General features: G+C 40.8%; 1 protein-coding gene across 1 annotated transcript; it reads left to right on the top strand.

The window, feature by feature from the left end:
* Positions 1-6,026: 6,026 nt before the first annotated feature.
* LCTL (lactase like) lies at positions 6,027-15,574 on the top strand. The gene is made up of 14 exons (XM_056500035.1): positions 6,027-6,033; positions 6,430-6,510; positions 7,454-7,614; positions 9,049-9,136; positions 9,373-9,482; positions 9,747-9,875; positions 10,316-10,411; positions 11,061-11,115; positions 11,197-11,358; positions 11,928-12,202; positions 12,490-12,616; positions 13,048-13,247; positions 13,757-13,820; positions 14,913-15,574. Exons 1-14 carry the CDS (start codon positions 6,027-6,029, stop codon positions 15,026-15,028), a joined length of 1,671 nt encoding a protein of 556 aa, XP_056356010.1. The 3' UTR covers positions 15,029-15,574.
* Positions 15,575-15,757: the final 183 nt, after the last annotated feature.

Below are 15,757 nucleotides of genomic sequence, written 5' to 3' on the forward strand. Positions count from 1 at the left end.
CTGTGAGCAAAGCCCTCCTGTCCCTGGCAGCCCTGAGGCTGCACAGAACCTTCTGCTCCCTTTGCTGCCCTTCCCCACCTGCCCTGGCCAGGCAGACAGAGATCCCTGAGTGTTCAGCCAGAAATGAGAGTTTCCAGCTCCCTGGTGCCCTGTGCAGAACCTTTCACTGGCATTTTTCAAACCTGCTCCCAGCAGAAGGGCTGAGGAAGCCAGGGCACCAGGCTGGCAGTGCCCAGGCTGCCCCCAGGCTCCCAGGGCTGACTCTCCCTGGAGCACAGCTCTGTGCTCTGCAGGGCTCCAAACTCTCCTCTCCAGCCTAAACCTCCAGCCCTGGGCAGAAGCAAAATTAGTCTGAATGTCTTTAGTTATTAAGTGTTTTATCTGTCCACTCTCTGACAATTTGTGCCTGTCTGGTGCAGGAGAAAGGGCCCTTCTGGGGCAAAACCACAGATAAAATGTGTTTTAAAACTGAATTTAAAGCCCTGAATGTGGATGTTTCATAATCTAAGCTGAATATCCATAGAAAGAACAATTGTATGTTTTCAGTAATGATCTAATTCAACTAATTCAATAATGAACTAATTCAACCCCTTCCAAAACAATTCATGAACTCTCACTCATTATCAACCAACAGTGCTTGGGGACCTGCACTAATTGCCACTATTCTTTGGATGTATTCATGTCATGTGTGCAGGGTAAAGATGGACATGGAAAGAAAATAAAACTGCTTCTTTTTGTTCCTACTCACCAACAGTGATGGGAAAACCTCCAAAAGCTTTCTTGCTGTTTTGTGGTTGTCAGGACACTTCATTTTCTCTCATTCCCAAGCTTCAGAAGCTTCCTCCTTGTGATTGCAAACAGATGATGGCAGAGGCAGCAATTAGACTGATCCAAGTAAATTCCAATCACTGGTAGCCTGCAGCAGCTTGCAGTGCTCACATCAAATGGAGGCCCACCCTTAGCATGGAGCTGTCAGCAGGAAAAGAGAAATTAAAATTGATTTTTAGAAGCAAATTTCTGTGACCTCCCTCATTGCACCCAGGAGTATCTATAACATCTGTCATTTATTATATATCATGGCTGGGATTTTTAACCAACCACTGAGCTTGGGCATTCCAAATCCAGTGCGTACCTTTGACTGTGTCAGTGCAAAGTCTCAGCAGTTTGGACCATCTGGGAGTTCCACAAAAGGAAGAAGTGTCTGCACCTCTCTGCACACACCAAGAAACATTAAAAATATCCAATTTAGGAACTCATTTGAAACTCACACCTTTAAAATTGGAGCTTTTAGTACAACCAGAATAGATTCTGCAGATTTATCCTGTCCTTGGCAATCTTTACAATCTTTCTTTGCAAAACAGAGGTGGCAGGTTCTCAGTTTATTTTTTTTAAATAATGACCCAAATAAAACCAGTGGTTAGTGATAGCAGCTACTCAATGAGCCCAATGAGCAAAAATATGAGAGCAGTGTCTTTCATCATAGTGCAGGAGCTGCTAAGGAAATTTAGTGTGTGCTTCAGTCACATCTCCATCTTCTCTCAGGAATCCCAGTTCAAACACAAGATCTCCCAGACTCTGGAGGTTTTTTGCAGTGGAGACTGTCCCAGAAGCTGCCCACAGATTTCCCAGGATACCAGACTGGTGTTCCCCACAGTAAAGCAAAGCATCCTCATTTCTCTTCCTTCCAATGTTCTTCCACAATTCCAATGTTTTTCTCTGAAAAGCAAAACCAGGTCATAAACCCAGTTGAGCTTTAGACAAAAAGTTTCCAAAAGCAGCAAATATAATGCAAGGAAAGTCATTTTGTAACACAGAAAAATACAAGCACAGTTATACAAGTGTTCTTGTTCCAAGAACAATTGTAAGCGGGTTTTGTTTTGATTTGGAAAAAACTCCAATATCTCAGAGTAGTTGCAGCAGACCACACACTGGAAAAATTACGTGGTTTTCTGGTGGCTGTATAATAAGAAAGGATTTTTCTCTCTGAGACAGAAAAGGCCTATTCAAGGTTGGAAAGGGAGTGTAGCTTGGAAGAATGAGGAATCAGGAAGCTGAGGAGATAGGTCAGAATTGTGTGAGGGTGATGTGGTCTCGTTGTCTGAACAGCTGCCAGGGAATTAGGAAAGGCAGCTTCTCCTTTTTCAGCAAAACATAAGGGCTAAAAGCAAAAATCCAATAAATAGCAGGTTTAGGGTGTTTGCTGTTAGGGGTGGCTCCATCCCTGGTGTCTAGATGGAGATAAGAAGTTTTGCAACACAAAGTGGCACAGATAGAAAACAAAGTGGGAGGATAAGCACAATGGTTTTGTGATGTGCTCACACAGAATCCTGCAGCAGGAGAAGCCATAAATATCTCCAGCATTTATGGGTGAAGATCCACTCCAGACAAGTGAACAGCACATAAAGCACTCACAGAGTCAGTCCCTGACTTCACTCTCATGGAGTGAGGCCACTGCAGAAGCTGCTTTCCAGGTTGTTTTACTGCATTTTACTTCATTGGGCAATTTTGGATGGATTCCAATGAGTAGATTTTTTAAAAAACATTCTTTTTACCAATAAAACACAATAAAAGATTTTATAGCCTTGATGTGTTTCTGGCAAGGTTTAAAAACTGCTGCTAATAAAACTTTTCCAAGAGGAAAAAATGACCAAGCTGTCACAATGTAAATATGATCTTTTAATTTATTTTTTTATTTTTTTTAATTTGGGGTTTTATGCAGGAAACTGGGAAACAACATCACAGGCAAAGATTATGTTAAGAGAAGAAAACCTATGCAAGCACAGCTTAGAACAGTGTCATGTTCCTGGCAGCCCATGTTCAATGCACTTGGAAGGAATTGTGTTTTCATGCACACCAAGGGCTGGCTCCTCCTGACCACTGAGTCAGTGACAATCACCAAGTGACTTCAGTGATGCCCTAAAGCAGCAGCCTGGCTTATGAACATGGCACCAGGCAGCCAGAGCAGAGCTCTGAGCTCAGGCCTGGCCTGGTCCAAGCTCCCTGGGTGAGATCCACACAGCCTCTCACATGGAGAGAGGGGGGATCTGACAGTCTGCTCCCCCTGCCAGCTCTCTGAGCACTCCCAGCCTCTCCTGGCACACCAAAGCCTTTCTTCTTGGGGTGTTTTTAGGTGGAATTATGATTTAACAAGGAATGAGTAATGCCAACCCTTAATCATCACAGCTCTGGCACTGGTCAGCACTGTGGTGACTCTGCTTCACTGCCCTACCTGGTTCTGCAGGACATAAAATGTTCCAAATGGCAAAAGAAGTGAGAAAAACGTGCCTTCAGCACCCAAGTCCCCTGCAGCAGGAGCTGTGTGAACAGCAGTGCCCTCTGTGTGCCCAGAAGCTGCTGGATTTTCAAGGACCATCCCTCTGTCCCTGAAAATGGTCCCTCCATTGTTGCAGGAGGGCAGGCAAGTGTACAGAGACACCTGCAGGGATGGAGATATTCCTGCTCTCATTTCAGTGTACTTTTTACTTCTGAGATCTCTGTAAGGTCTCTGAGATCTCTCTTCTGAGAGGCTCTGTAAGAACTGCAATGTTGATATTTGTTTTATGCTACCAGGCAACATTCTCAGTTATGAAATTGGCCACGCGAGGGCACCAGCACTGCTCAGGAATTAAAAAAAAAAAAAAAAAAAAAAAAAAAAAAAAAAGGTAAAAAAGATAAGAGGAAATCCCCCACCCATCAAAAGCCAAGGGAGCTGAGCTGCTCCTGCTGCCCCTGCCAGGCTCCCCTCGCCCAGAGATGCCCAGGAAAAGCTCCCACACCTTTGTTGCATTCAGTGCCCAGAGCCTCCCTGTGCCCTGGCTCTGGCACAGGGGCAGCTGTGACCTCCAGGCTGCTCCCCCTCTCCCTCAGCACAGGAACGTTTTCTCACCTGAGAGCCAGGTGAGCAGAGATGCCTGAAATCACATTTTCAGCCCAGCAGTGGTTACCTTGTTAAGTGCCTTTTCAAAGGAAGAGTTGTAGGTTGAGCTGAACATCCAGACTGGGTGAGTTGCTCTTTCCACAAAGATATCACTATAAGGAATTCCTTTGGAAAGAAAAGAAAAAGCAGAAAAATGAGCCTGCACTGTAATTATCTGATTTTAAATGATGCCATGTAAAAACAAAGTGCTTGGCCTCACCAAATCTGTCACTGAGTTCTCCCTGGCAAACACAATCCAGGACAGACATTTGTACCAAGAGAAAATCCCAGAATTAAGAGTCCCAGAATGTTTGAGTTGGAAGGGACATTAAAGTTTACCTGAGTCCATCCCTGCATTGGGTAGGGACACTTCCCATTGTCCCAGGCTGCTCCAAACCCAATATCCAACCTGGCCTTGGGCACCTCCAGGGATCCAGGGGCAGCTACAGCTGCTCTGGGCCCCTGTGCCAGGGCTCCCCACCCTCACAGGGAACAATTTCTCCCATATATCTCACCTAAATGTCCCTTTTCAGTTTGAACCCATCCTTGGCCCATCACTGCAATTCCTGATGAAAAATACCCTGCTCAAGAGCCAGTCCTGTATGAATGTATAGATGAGTGCAAAGCTAATTTTGCTTACAAAGGGAAACCCTCATTGCTAACAGAGTCCTGTGGTTAAGCTAAAGCTTGTCCTGCAGCATTGACTGTGGATACAAAAGGATTGTTCTTTTTTGTTTTGACTGTAAGTGAACAAAATGCTGTTTGCAACTAGATGTTTCTCCCGAGGTTTAGTGATAGCCTGGATTAATTCCATGCAATTATTCTGGGAAAGTAAATTTATTCTGAATGCCCTGGTAGGTTTGTGGCAGTTCAGAGGAATCTCCCAGATAGGACACATCTGTTGTGAAGAACAGCAGGTAAGGCAGGAATGGGGGGAAATTAAAATAACTCCAGCTACAGGCAGAGCAGAAGGGATCACAGCTGCCAGACAAGGGGGTGAAAAGGGTTTTACAGGACCATCCTCACAGTCTGAACTTATTAAACCTTTCTGCACTGTTTGAAAAGCTGGTTCTTCTGCTGTGTTTGTAGAGGGACATGCCAGAAAACCAGGGCAATGAAGAGCTCCAAAATGCATATATATGAATTTGAAAATGTTTGGTTGAATATTCCACAACAAGCTGTGCATGAGATTGTTTTATTCAATAGAGGGTGCTGTAAAATCCTAAAGTGTTATATTGTGCTTGAGCAGTTCTTGAGGGACTGAAATTATTTCTAATTCTACTACTAAGAATAATCAAACCAAAGGTGACAGACCCCATGGAACATTTCCTCCTTTTCCAGGGACTGTTGGTCATTGATAACAAGAAGATGAAGGGCAATGCTAAATTTAAATTTACTGACTAATCCAGAGAACTACTGGAAATGTCTAAGTCAAACTCACATGTATTTGCAACCTTTTATATTCAAAATAAAAGCAATTCTAGAGTATTTAGACCTGATTTGAAATGTTTGTAGTCTGCTACATCTAAATGCTCCCATTTGGAAAGCCAAGGTGGAGATATTTTTAATCCAGGACTGAAGTCTCTAATGCTGAACTAGTTGCATTTTCCCAGCTGTGTAGTTCCTGTGTTAATTAGGAGATATGGGATAATCATTAATAAACAGAGGAACAAGAGGTCTCTGAGGCTGTACATTTTTTACATGTTCTGAAAAGAGGGTCAGTCCTTTGCCTTTTGTTTTTTCCAAATTGGGGAGTTCATTTTGGCGAGGAGCCAACCTGCAAAGCAGCTCAGGTACTCTAATGCAAAACATGATTATTTTAAATATTTGTTCTGCTTTTCCTCATGGTCCAACCCCATCTTCAGATTCACCAACAGATGCTCAGGAATGTAAAACATCCTTTAGGGACTGAATCAATTTGGGGAAAACTGCTTTTCTAAAAAGCTCTTCTGAAACTTTATTTAACTCAGCTAAAATGTGTCTTTCTAATAGCTTAACTTGATGTCACAGTTTTAAATTGATGCTAGGACTGGATAAAAGCTGCAATTAATTAAAACTGCAATAATTGCAAGTATTACTTTTCCTTTTCAATTCCACAGGGCTTATTGCCATGACAGGTGGGAAGATGCAAGCAGCATAATCACTTTTCTTGTCATATTTAGAGGGTTTTACTTACTAATTTGTGGGACAGTTTGAAATTCAGAACAAAATAAGTACCAACAAAGAGACCTTTAGGATAAAGATATGTAACATTATAGAAAACATGTGGCTTCTAATTCTAATTTTTCACCTCAATCTTCCGTCCTTTTTCCCACCCTGCCAGAAGTTTGACTGCTCTTTCCACTCAGCCTTCATTTATAGTTCCATCCAGCAGAAAAAATCAGCTTTTGCCTTTTGACCCCCAAGGCCATTTGAGGAGCAGCAAGGCCTGACAGAGCTCTTTTTTCCCTGGCAGAGAGCACTTCTGGGGATGAGGAGGCACATCCTGAGCTGCTGGGCTGTGCTGGTGGCAGTGCTGGTGGCAGTGCTGGCCGAGGACTTCCCCTGGACCAAGAACAACCCAGGCTCCTTCTACTACGGCACCTTCCCAGCTGGTACCTCCCACCCTGGGCTTGGGGTGGAATGTTCTGGCTCTGCTCCTGTGTTTGCACAAGGAAGTGGCCCAGAGGTTTTCCTTGTCCTTCCAGGGAATGGCAGGAGCAGAAATGGAGGTGGCTGCAGAATGCAGGAGCACTTTGGGATCCACATGGCCCTGCATGCCACAGAGCCACTTCAACAGGAAATAGAGGGAAGGCTCACACATCAACAGCTCATACCCACAGCTCCCTGATTAAAATGCAGAGTAGCAAGTCACACCTGAGAACTCTTCTTTTATATAAATTACCTACAATGAATGGAATAAACTAAAATACTCTTTCTTATGCAGCTAATTTGAGAATTTAATGAAATAACTGCACTGTGTTTGTTCCAAACTGATCAGTATTATCCAATCCACTCTTCAGCAAGGATTTATGAACCTTATCCTTTCTTCAACACATATTTAAACACATTTCATAAGCAAAATCAAAACTAGAATGATAAAGCCACTGATTGGTTTTCATGCTTAAATTCTTAAGTCATTTATGATATGGCATTTTGTGTAACAACAGGAAAATAATCCAGAATATTTCTGTATATTTTACATAACATCTAAACTTGTAATTGCTAAAGCTACCATGGACACCAGCAGGGAGAAATGATGTGGAAACCTAATTTGTTTTTTTTCAGTAAGACATTTCTGCCATGCTATCAATGCCTTACCTCATCACTGTAAAATACAGATTTTACAGGTTTAATAAATGAAAGGATTAGATTCCTTTCTCAGTGAATCAGAACAGGACACCTTCAGTTTATTACCCATTTTCAGACCTATTCAGGCACAGACACATTTTGAATGTAGAAAACCTCTCCAGCAGTGTTTACTTTCACTGTCAGCTCCTTTCTCCCATGAACATTTAGCACCAAGACTTTCAGTAACTGCCCTGTTTTTACCTTCAGGGTTCCTGTGGGGTGTTGGAAGCTCTGCCTACCAGACTGAGGGGGCCTGGGACAAGGATGGGAAAGGACCAAGCATCTGGGATGTTTTCACCCACAGGAAAGGGAAAGTGGTCAGGAATGAGACGGGAGATTCTGCCTGTGATGGCTACTACAAAGTCAAGGTATTGCTCAAGAGGAATTAATTACTCTGCAAATGTTCTGGGGCCATTCTTTGATCCTGGTTTCCCATTTTGAAGGACCAGCTTTAGCTGCTCTAAAGGCTTATTTAACTTAGGAATCCAAGGGCTGATGTTTTTAATCTGTACAGTAAAATCTTCTTTCCTTATAAACTCATAGAACCAATAATCCCAAGTGTTTCCCAAATACATCTCAGCTTTTCAGGATTTTTGTGTGAAAACATACTCTAGTTGGTGTAGAAGTCCAAGTGCTTAATTAGAAATACAATAAACACTTTTGAGCTTTAAATAAAATTAACTTTTTGTGTGTGTGTGCATGTATGAAGTTTTCTATGTATGTTTAAGAGGCATTAAAATTCAGTCTGGATGTTCCCCATTTTTTGAAAGGATAACAAACAAATAATCAATGCAGATCTGTTCACATGTTTCCAAGCCTAATACCATCAAAATCAATTGTCAAATTACTGTGCTGGAGGAAAGACAAATACACAGCAAGAGGAATCCCAATGACTGTGAGAAGCCAGGGTTATATAACTGGAATTGCAACTAATTTAATAAAAGTTATATTCCACTGAGGTTTCTCTGCATACATGAAGTCCAAGGGAGAACCAGAGGTTTCAGCAAGAACTAAGAGAAAAGAAACTAATTATACCTTACTCTCCTGAAATGGGAAAATCAGGAGAAGTTTCATTTGAGCTCTCAAACCAGCAGAAGTGAAAGAACAGCTTAAAAAGCATCTTAGAGAAGCTGGGCCTCTGAGCCTCACAGGGCTGTGGCACCAGAAGAGATTGAGACAGACACGATTTGGATTTGTGTTTAGAAATACTTTCTAAAACTTGCTTGTATTTGTCCAGTTACCTGATCCTCTTTCTATCTGCTTTCATCATCAGATTTCTCTTTGCATTAGCACAAATACCACGAATTTCTAATTCCATTTAACACTAAAGAAGTGCAATTTCTTAGCAAAAGAAAATATATTTATATGGGATTTAGGACGTTTTCTCATTCCAGTATAAGACTGTAAAGGAAAGTCCAAGTAATTGCTTTTGAGCCTGAGCTGAAATGTTTGAGGTCAAGTTTTACAGGCTTCTATTATTTTCTGTAACAAATTCTGACATAAATATAATTGTGTTGCAAAACCTCAGCTCAGTTGAATGCAAACATTCAGTCTCCACAGTTACACAAAATATTACAGTTCTTTGGACTGTCAAAAAAAAAAAAAAAAAAAAAAAAGTGGTCAAAGAGTAAGGCTTCAAGTAGAATGAGCCATCACCTCAAAGATCAGAAAATAACAGGTGGAACCCTCTTTTGTGCAAATCTTCCATAGATTTTCTGCATTCAGAATTATTAAAGACAGATGAAGAACTGAAGTTATTCTGCTTGGCCTCAGGATGTGTTAACTGGTTTTTCTTCTCACAGGATGACATTCAGTTACTGAAGGAGCTGAAGGTGAATCATTACCTCTTGTCTATCTCATGGCCAAGGATTATGCCCACAGGCATCAAAGGTAAGCACAATTTCACCACAATTCTTCCCAGTATTCTTACCTGTAAGGAATTGTACTCCTGATTACCCAGAGGTTATTCACATTCCTGTTAATCAAATTTGTGTTTGGCTGCATTTAACCATTACAGAATTCCCAACACTATAATGTAATGTTCCTTAGTTAATATTTCTAGATATCTGTTCTTCCAGTTATTTGGGAACCAATGCAGGTAATTCCTTGTCTGTGCTTTTCATCAGCTGAGCAACTGAATGAGAAGGGAATACAGTTCTACAATGATACAATTAACAGTCTTCTGGAAAACAACATCACCCCTATTGTGAGCCTCTACCACTGGGATCTGCCACAGGTCAGACAATATTTAAATTAGTGAAACACCTCAAATAAAGCCTTCTGATAGAAATTATTTCCTAAGGTTAAGAACCAAGAGAAGCCTGCATGATTTTAAGAATTTGTGAATATTTCCTATTAATTTGCATTTTATAAGCATTGAAGTCTTGAAAAACCTCTGAGCTAGAAGTAGAAATAGAATGAAATAGAAATAAAAGTCTTTTTTAAGCAACAGATGACCTCCAAGAACAATCAGTGACTCTTGAGATTCTTATTTCCAAAGGTTCTCCAAGAAAAGTATGGTGGCTGGCAGAACATAAGCATGATTAATTATTTTAATGATTATGCAAATCTGTGTTTTGAGAAGTTTGGTGATCGTGTGAAACACTGGATTACGTTCAGCAATCCGTGGGTAAGTCCTCAATGTTTTCCTTCCACACACTCCCACTGCACAGCTCTGCTCCCAAAATTCTCTGGAAGTGACACTAGAGAATGGGTGAAAAAAACTGAGAGAGAGAAGGAAGAGGAAACATTTAAACCATTCATCTTTGTGGCCAAAAATCTCAGCAGGCAGATTGTGCACAAGGGCAGTTTTAAGACATGAAATTCCAGGAAAATGTTGAAAACTCCTCAGCTGGAGAGACACCAGGGATTGAAAGGCAGCTGTTATTTACCCTTCCCTGCTCCTCAGCTCACCAACACGCTGCCCCCAAGGAGCCACAGCTCGGTTCCAGCCAGGCGGGAGCCAGGGAGGGAAAAGGGGATTGGAGAGGGCAGAGAGCACAGGGAGCAGAGGATGGAGCACATCCCTGCTCTGGAGCCCAGAGAAGGACTGACTGTGTGTGTTTGCAGGCAGTGGCTGAGAAGGGCTATGAAACAGGAGAACATGCACCAGGACTGAAGCTTGGCGGCTGCGGCGCCTACAAGGCTGCTCATCACATCATTAAAGTAAAAATCTTCCCCTAATTGTGCTTGAAATTGTGGGTCAATTGAGGATTTTTATCAGATTTCACTCTTTAAACAGAAATATAGTTTCACAGCCGTGTAATTTCCAAGTAGGACACTGAAATTATCATCTGGCTTTAATGCTCCAAGGCACTACCAATGTTTGGAGCTTGATTTAACACTTGCAACAATTTGAATTTTCCTTATATTATAAATGTCTCTTATGGTTTGTTTCAAGCTGGTTGAAAAAGAAAACATCCAGGTTAGTTTAGAAACAAGCAGTAACATCTTGGCCTGTTGAAATGAACCTGTATGTTGCAAGTGACTTCAGGAAGTCTCTGGTAAAAATTAACTTTCGTCAGCCTGAATCCAAAGAGCAGAGCCATGGGACAGAACCTGGCCTGAGGGCTGTGTGTCAGCTCCATGTGGATGTCCTGGAATTTAGGGAAGGAATCTTGCAGAAAGGCTTTTGTGATGACTTACACAAAATGGAAGTTTCTCTAATAAACACAAAAGAAATTCTGTGATATTTTCAGACAGACCTCAGTGCAAAAAGTGCTCATCAGCGTTCCATGACATAAGAGATGAAAATATTGTGGTGTGCACTACAAATGTGCACATGATTTATTCTATTTTTACATCATTTTTACAGACTCACGCCAAGGTTTGGCACTCCTACAACAACACCTGGCGCAGGGAGCAGAGAGGTAAGCAGGATTCATTCTGTGATTGTGCTGCTGATTCTAGTAAGGGCTTAAAGAACTGCAGAATTGTCCCTTTGTTTTAAGGGATGGTTGGAATTTCCCTAACGAGTGGCTGGGGGGAACCTGTTGATCCACACAGCCAAACAGACAGAGATGCTGCTGAGAGGTACATCCAGTTCCACCTGGGATGGTTTGCAAACCCCATTTACAGAGGGGACTACCCAGAAGTCATGAAGAATTATGTAGGTAAGTCCCAGTAACCATGAGATGAATAGATCTACACTTCCAGCACTTCACAAGGAAGTAACTCCAGGCCAGTGTGTGCTTTAGTCAAGTGAGGACACAGGTGAGACACAACAAAGCACCCAAAGGCCCCCGGGGTGGACACAGCTGCTAAAGCAGTTTGGGGACACACCAGGACACTTCAAATTGCTGTTTCTCCATGTATTAATTCTCTAAATTTAATTCTCCAAACCTAAAGGATGGAAGATTAGCTCATCTTAAAACACTATTTAAGCTCAGGTGTCCTTGACATGAACACTAAATTCAGGAAAACCATTTTTGGCCCCAGCACAGGTTTCCAGAGAAGCTGTGGCTGCTCCTGGATCCTTGAAGTGTCCAAGGCCAGGTTGGACACTGCAGCCTGGCACAGTGGAATGTGTCCCTGCCCATGGCAGGGGGTGGAATGGGATGATCAAGTTCCCTTCCAACCCAAACCACCCAGGATTTTATGATTCTATAATTTATTGTTGATAAGATAAAGAAAACCAATTTCCATGCTCCTCAGGAGTTGTTTCCTGTCATTATTTTGCTAGGCAGGAAGAGTGCCCAGCAGGGCCTGGGGACATCCAGATTACCAAGCTTCTCAGTGCAAGAGAAAACCTACATTAAAGGCACCTCGGATTTCCTGGGAATTGGTCACTTCACCACCCGTTATGTTCTGCAGAAGAACTTTCCCTTCCTCCAAGTCTCCAGTTACCACACTGACCATGACCTGGCTGAACTGGTGGACCCCAGCTGGCCAGCTCCAGGCCCTAAGTGGCTCTACTCTGTGCCCTGGGGCTTCAGAAGGTTACTCAACTTCATTAAGGTGAGTAGAGTAGGTATTTAATTATAAAGGAAGCAAACAAAATGCCTGATTTAGATTTTCAACAGTTCCAGTCTTGTCTTAGTGGGAATTTTCTTTCTCAAAAACTCTCTAATTTCAGCTCAGACAACTACAGAATTCAGTCATTTAAAAATAAACCCCATAATTAACTTAAATTTCTACTTCACATTTTTCTTAGGTAAGTAAACATAGAAATTTGCTTTTAATTCACATATTCTATCAAAGTAAAATGATTTTATGTGAGCCAATTGAAAGATTTCTGTTTGCAGACCCAGTATGGGAACCCCCTGATTTATGTGACAGAGAATGGAGTGTCTGAAACACTGCAGTGCCCCCAGCTGTGTGATGAGTGGAGGATTCAGTACCTGAAGGGATACATCAACGAGATACTCAAAGGTCACTTAAAAACACCTCTATAGGATTTGACTTTTGGAGTGTTTTCACCTTCTGCTTATTTTTTACTTTGTCATTTCTATCACAGAGAAATAACTATTCACAAGTCAAAATGGACAGCAAGCCACTCTCAAATTTTCACCAAAATGTCAACCTAAGTAACCATATTATTGTTAAGAAGTACAATAACCTACCTGAGATTTAATACTGCAATAAATCAGCAGTTTCTACTTTCAGAAAGAAGAAATTGCTATGCCCATAAAGCTCTAGTATCTTTAAGCTAAAAACAATTTCAAAGAACCTAAATTAAATTAATTTGTACTTCATTTTTCTGTGCTCCTCCCCATCTCTTCCTGCCATAAACCAAAACATTTGCAGAATTACATTTTAAGGAAAAAACCCACCTCTACCAGTGATTTGTGTTCTGTTTCCAGCTCTGAATGACGGTGTAAATGTCAAAGGTTACACTGCCTGGTCACTGCTGGATAAATTTGAATGGAACAAAGGCTTCTCTGAAAGATTTGGGCTTTACCACATTGACTTCAAAAACAAGAACAAACCAAGGTACCCAAAGGCATCTGTTGACTACTACAAAAAGATCATCAGTGCAAATGGATTCCCAAATCCAAGAGAGGTAATGTCAGCTGCTAATTTTGATCTTTTTTTTTTCTTTTTTCTCTGATTTATGTGCAAATATCACATTGAATTTCAGGAAATAACTTGTATGAATATGGTAAAGAAGGGGCACTTTGGTTGTATAAATTAGGGATCTGTTTAATAGAGATATTCAGACACTGAAAGTAGGAACATCCTCAATTACTGCTCCTAAAGCATTCCACCAAGTCCCAACTGGACTTACTGCAATCAAAAATTCTCCATCAGAAGTTACTTAGCAGTGCTGTCAGATTTCTAGGCAGAAAACTCCACATATGTACTACCCTCCTGGAAAATATCCTGGAATGTATTATGTGCTGTTAAAAAATTTATTAAACAATTAACTTGGAGAAATAAATAAAACCCACAAAGAAACTTCCAGAAAAGGATGTGTTGGTAGAATAAAGTAGTTTCAGGTTAATTGTAGGGCCAAGTGTGGAGGGCAGGGAGGAGCTGCTGCAGTCTCACAGAGCTCTCACCCTTTCCCAGGTGGAAAACTGGCACAGAAAGGCCATGGACACCTGCTCTGCCACACACCAACACCTTGCTGCAGGTAATGATGGCTCTCTTTTTCTTCTAGAAAAGCAGGTTCTGTAAAGTTCACATATTAAATTGATCTCTGAATTCTGCTAAAAGCTGTTCTCTCCCCAAAAGCACTGCAAGCCTCTAAAGAAAAATGTCTTTATTTACTGTCTCCAACTAAAACCACTGTAGTAAAATGGATCAGCTGTGGATGCTACTGAAATACAGGAACTGGAAGAGCTACTACTTCAAATTGAGGTTGGGGATGACAGCATTCTCATTAAAATAAAACTCCTGAGTGCTTTTTCAAACACAAACCAAACCCAGACAAATCAAGACAACCACACAGAAAATGTCTAAATGTTTGAATTTTACATTAAGTGGAACTATAAAAATAAATAAAAGGGCTAAGGACTGGCCTAAGATTAAATTTGGGCTCTGATGCTTCTGGTAACAAACTCCAACACAACTGATCCAGAACACCTAAAAAACCTCCCGGTGCAATTCAGAACCTTTCAGAATTCCTGAAGTAGAAATTTTAAAAGAAAGATCAAAGACAAGAGGATGAGCTAAATTCCACATGGTAGGAAACATCCCAGCAGTCAGCCTAAATTAATCCTGCTCAGCCTCCACTTCATGTTCAGTGTGGATGAACTGAGTTTACTGAACTCTTCCAGGCTTCTCTATGGAATAGAGCCCTATAAAATAAAACCCATTTAATTTTTCAAACAGATACAGAACAATCATAAAAAGGCCAAAGCTTCCTAAAGATTTCTCTCTGACAATTTTCTTTCACCTTGGTGTGAGGGGAATAAAAAAAATCAAAGTACCAGTAAAATATTGTTAATGCACTGCAGCTAATTCATAGCAAGGACAATTTCTGCAGCCCTTTGAGCACTGGCATGTCTTCAGAAATTTAACTTAAAAAGAAAAGGATAGGGAAAATTATCATGGATTTGCTCCAGCTTTGGCAGACTTAGGAAGTTCTGTTTGCTTGCTTTGCTCTTTAAGCCAATGTCAACATTTTTATGTTCAAAAAAATCTTTATGTTAACTCTAAGGTAGGTATTACTGTACTCCAGAGGATTACATCTCTTACATATTCCTCATTTCTCAAATTTTAGATTCCCTGATTACTCACATGGAAATGGTGACAGAGATTGTTCTTCCTACAGTTTTCACACTCTGCATTCTCATCAGTATTGTCCTCCTCATATTCTACCTTCGAAACCACAGCTAAAATTGATGTTTGCACACATCTTCATTTGCCAAAAGGACTAAGCTGCAACTGTTTTATTTGAGTGGTTAAAATTTACCACAGATGCCTCTTTTTATACCCCTGTAATGAAATATTATTTATCAATCCACCTAGAGCTTCTATAGTGTTTCAATTCAATTCCCAAAACATCTTTTTGTTTTTACCAAAATACATTCTCTTTCCACTGATTCTAAGCAGAAGTTTTTACAATCCTTATTATTTTGGAAACTATTACACATTTTCCTCACCAGAAAAATACTTAAGAGTAAAGTGATTCAAATCTTGCCAGTACAAATTTCAAGTGATTAAAAGCTGCTTGCAAATTCTGATTTCAGTCTGTTCATCAACAGCATTTTGATTACCATGTAATTGCTATTTGAAGATAGATACATGATTTTAAAACATAAAAGGACTTAGATATTCCAAGAGCACTGCTTAAATATAAATAAATTCAGGTCTAAAAGTTAGGATAATATATACCTTGCTATTTAGGTGTGGAGAAACGTTGTTTGAAGTGAGTAATTTGACATGACAACTTCTGAATCAGATTTAAACCACATCTCTGCAGTTTACAGGTTTACAGAAACTATACTCACCTTATACAACTTTATAATATATTGCAAACAAAAACGTGGATTTTAAGTAATCCAAGCACTTCCAAAATTAATATTCCACCTTAAATTCCCTTCTCCTGCAGGTAGAAACAAGTAG

The sequence above is a fragment of the Oenanthe melanoleuca genome, chromosome 10 (assembly GCF_029582105.1).
Source record: "Oenanthe melanoleuca isolate GR-GAL-2019-014 chromosome 10, OMel1.0, whole genome shotgun sequence".
Taxonomy (NCBI): Eukaryota; Metazoa; Chordata; class Aves; order Passeriformes; family Muscicapidae; genus Oenanthe; species Oenanthe melanoleuca.

Bases quoted from the DNA above. Each gene is read 5' to 3' on its own strand.
- LCTL (XM_056500035.1), top strand. The intron at 6,511-7,453 runs GTACCTCCCACC...TTTTACCTTCAG, and splicing joins CTACGGCACCTTCCCAGCTG to GGTTCCTGTGGGGTGTTGGA. The intron at 12,203-12,489 runs GTGAGTAGAGTA...TTCTGTTTGCAG, and splicing joins GGTTACTCAACTTCATTAAG to ACCCAGTATGGGAACCCCCT.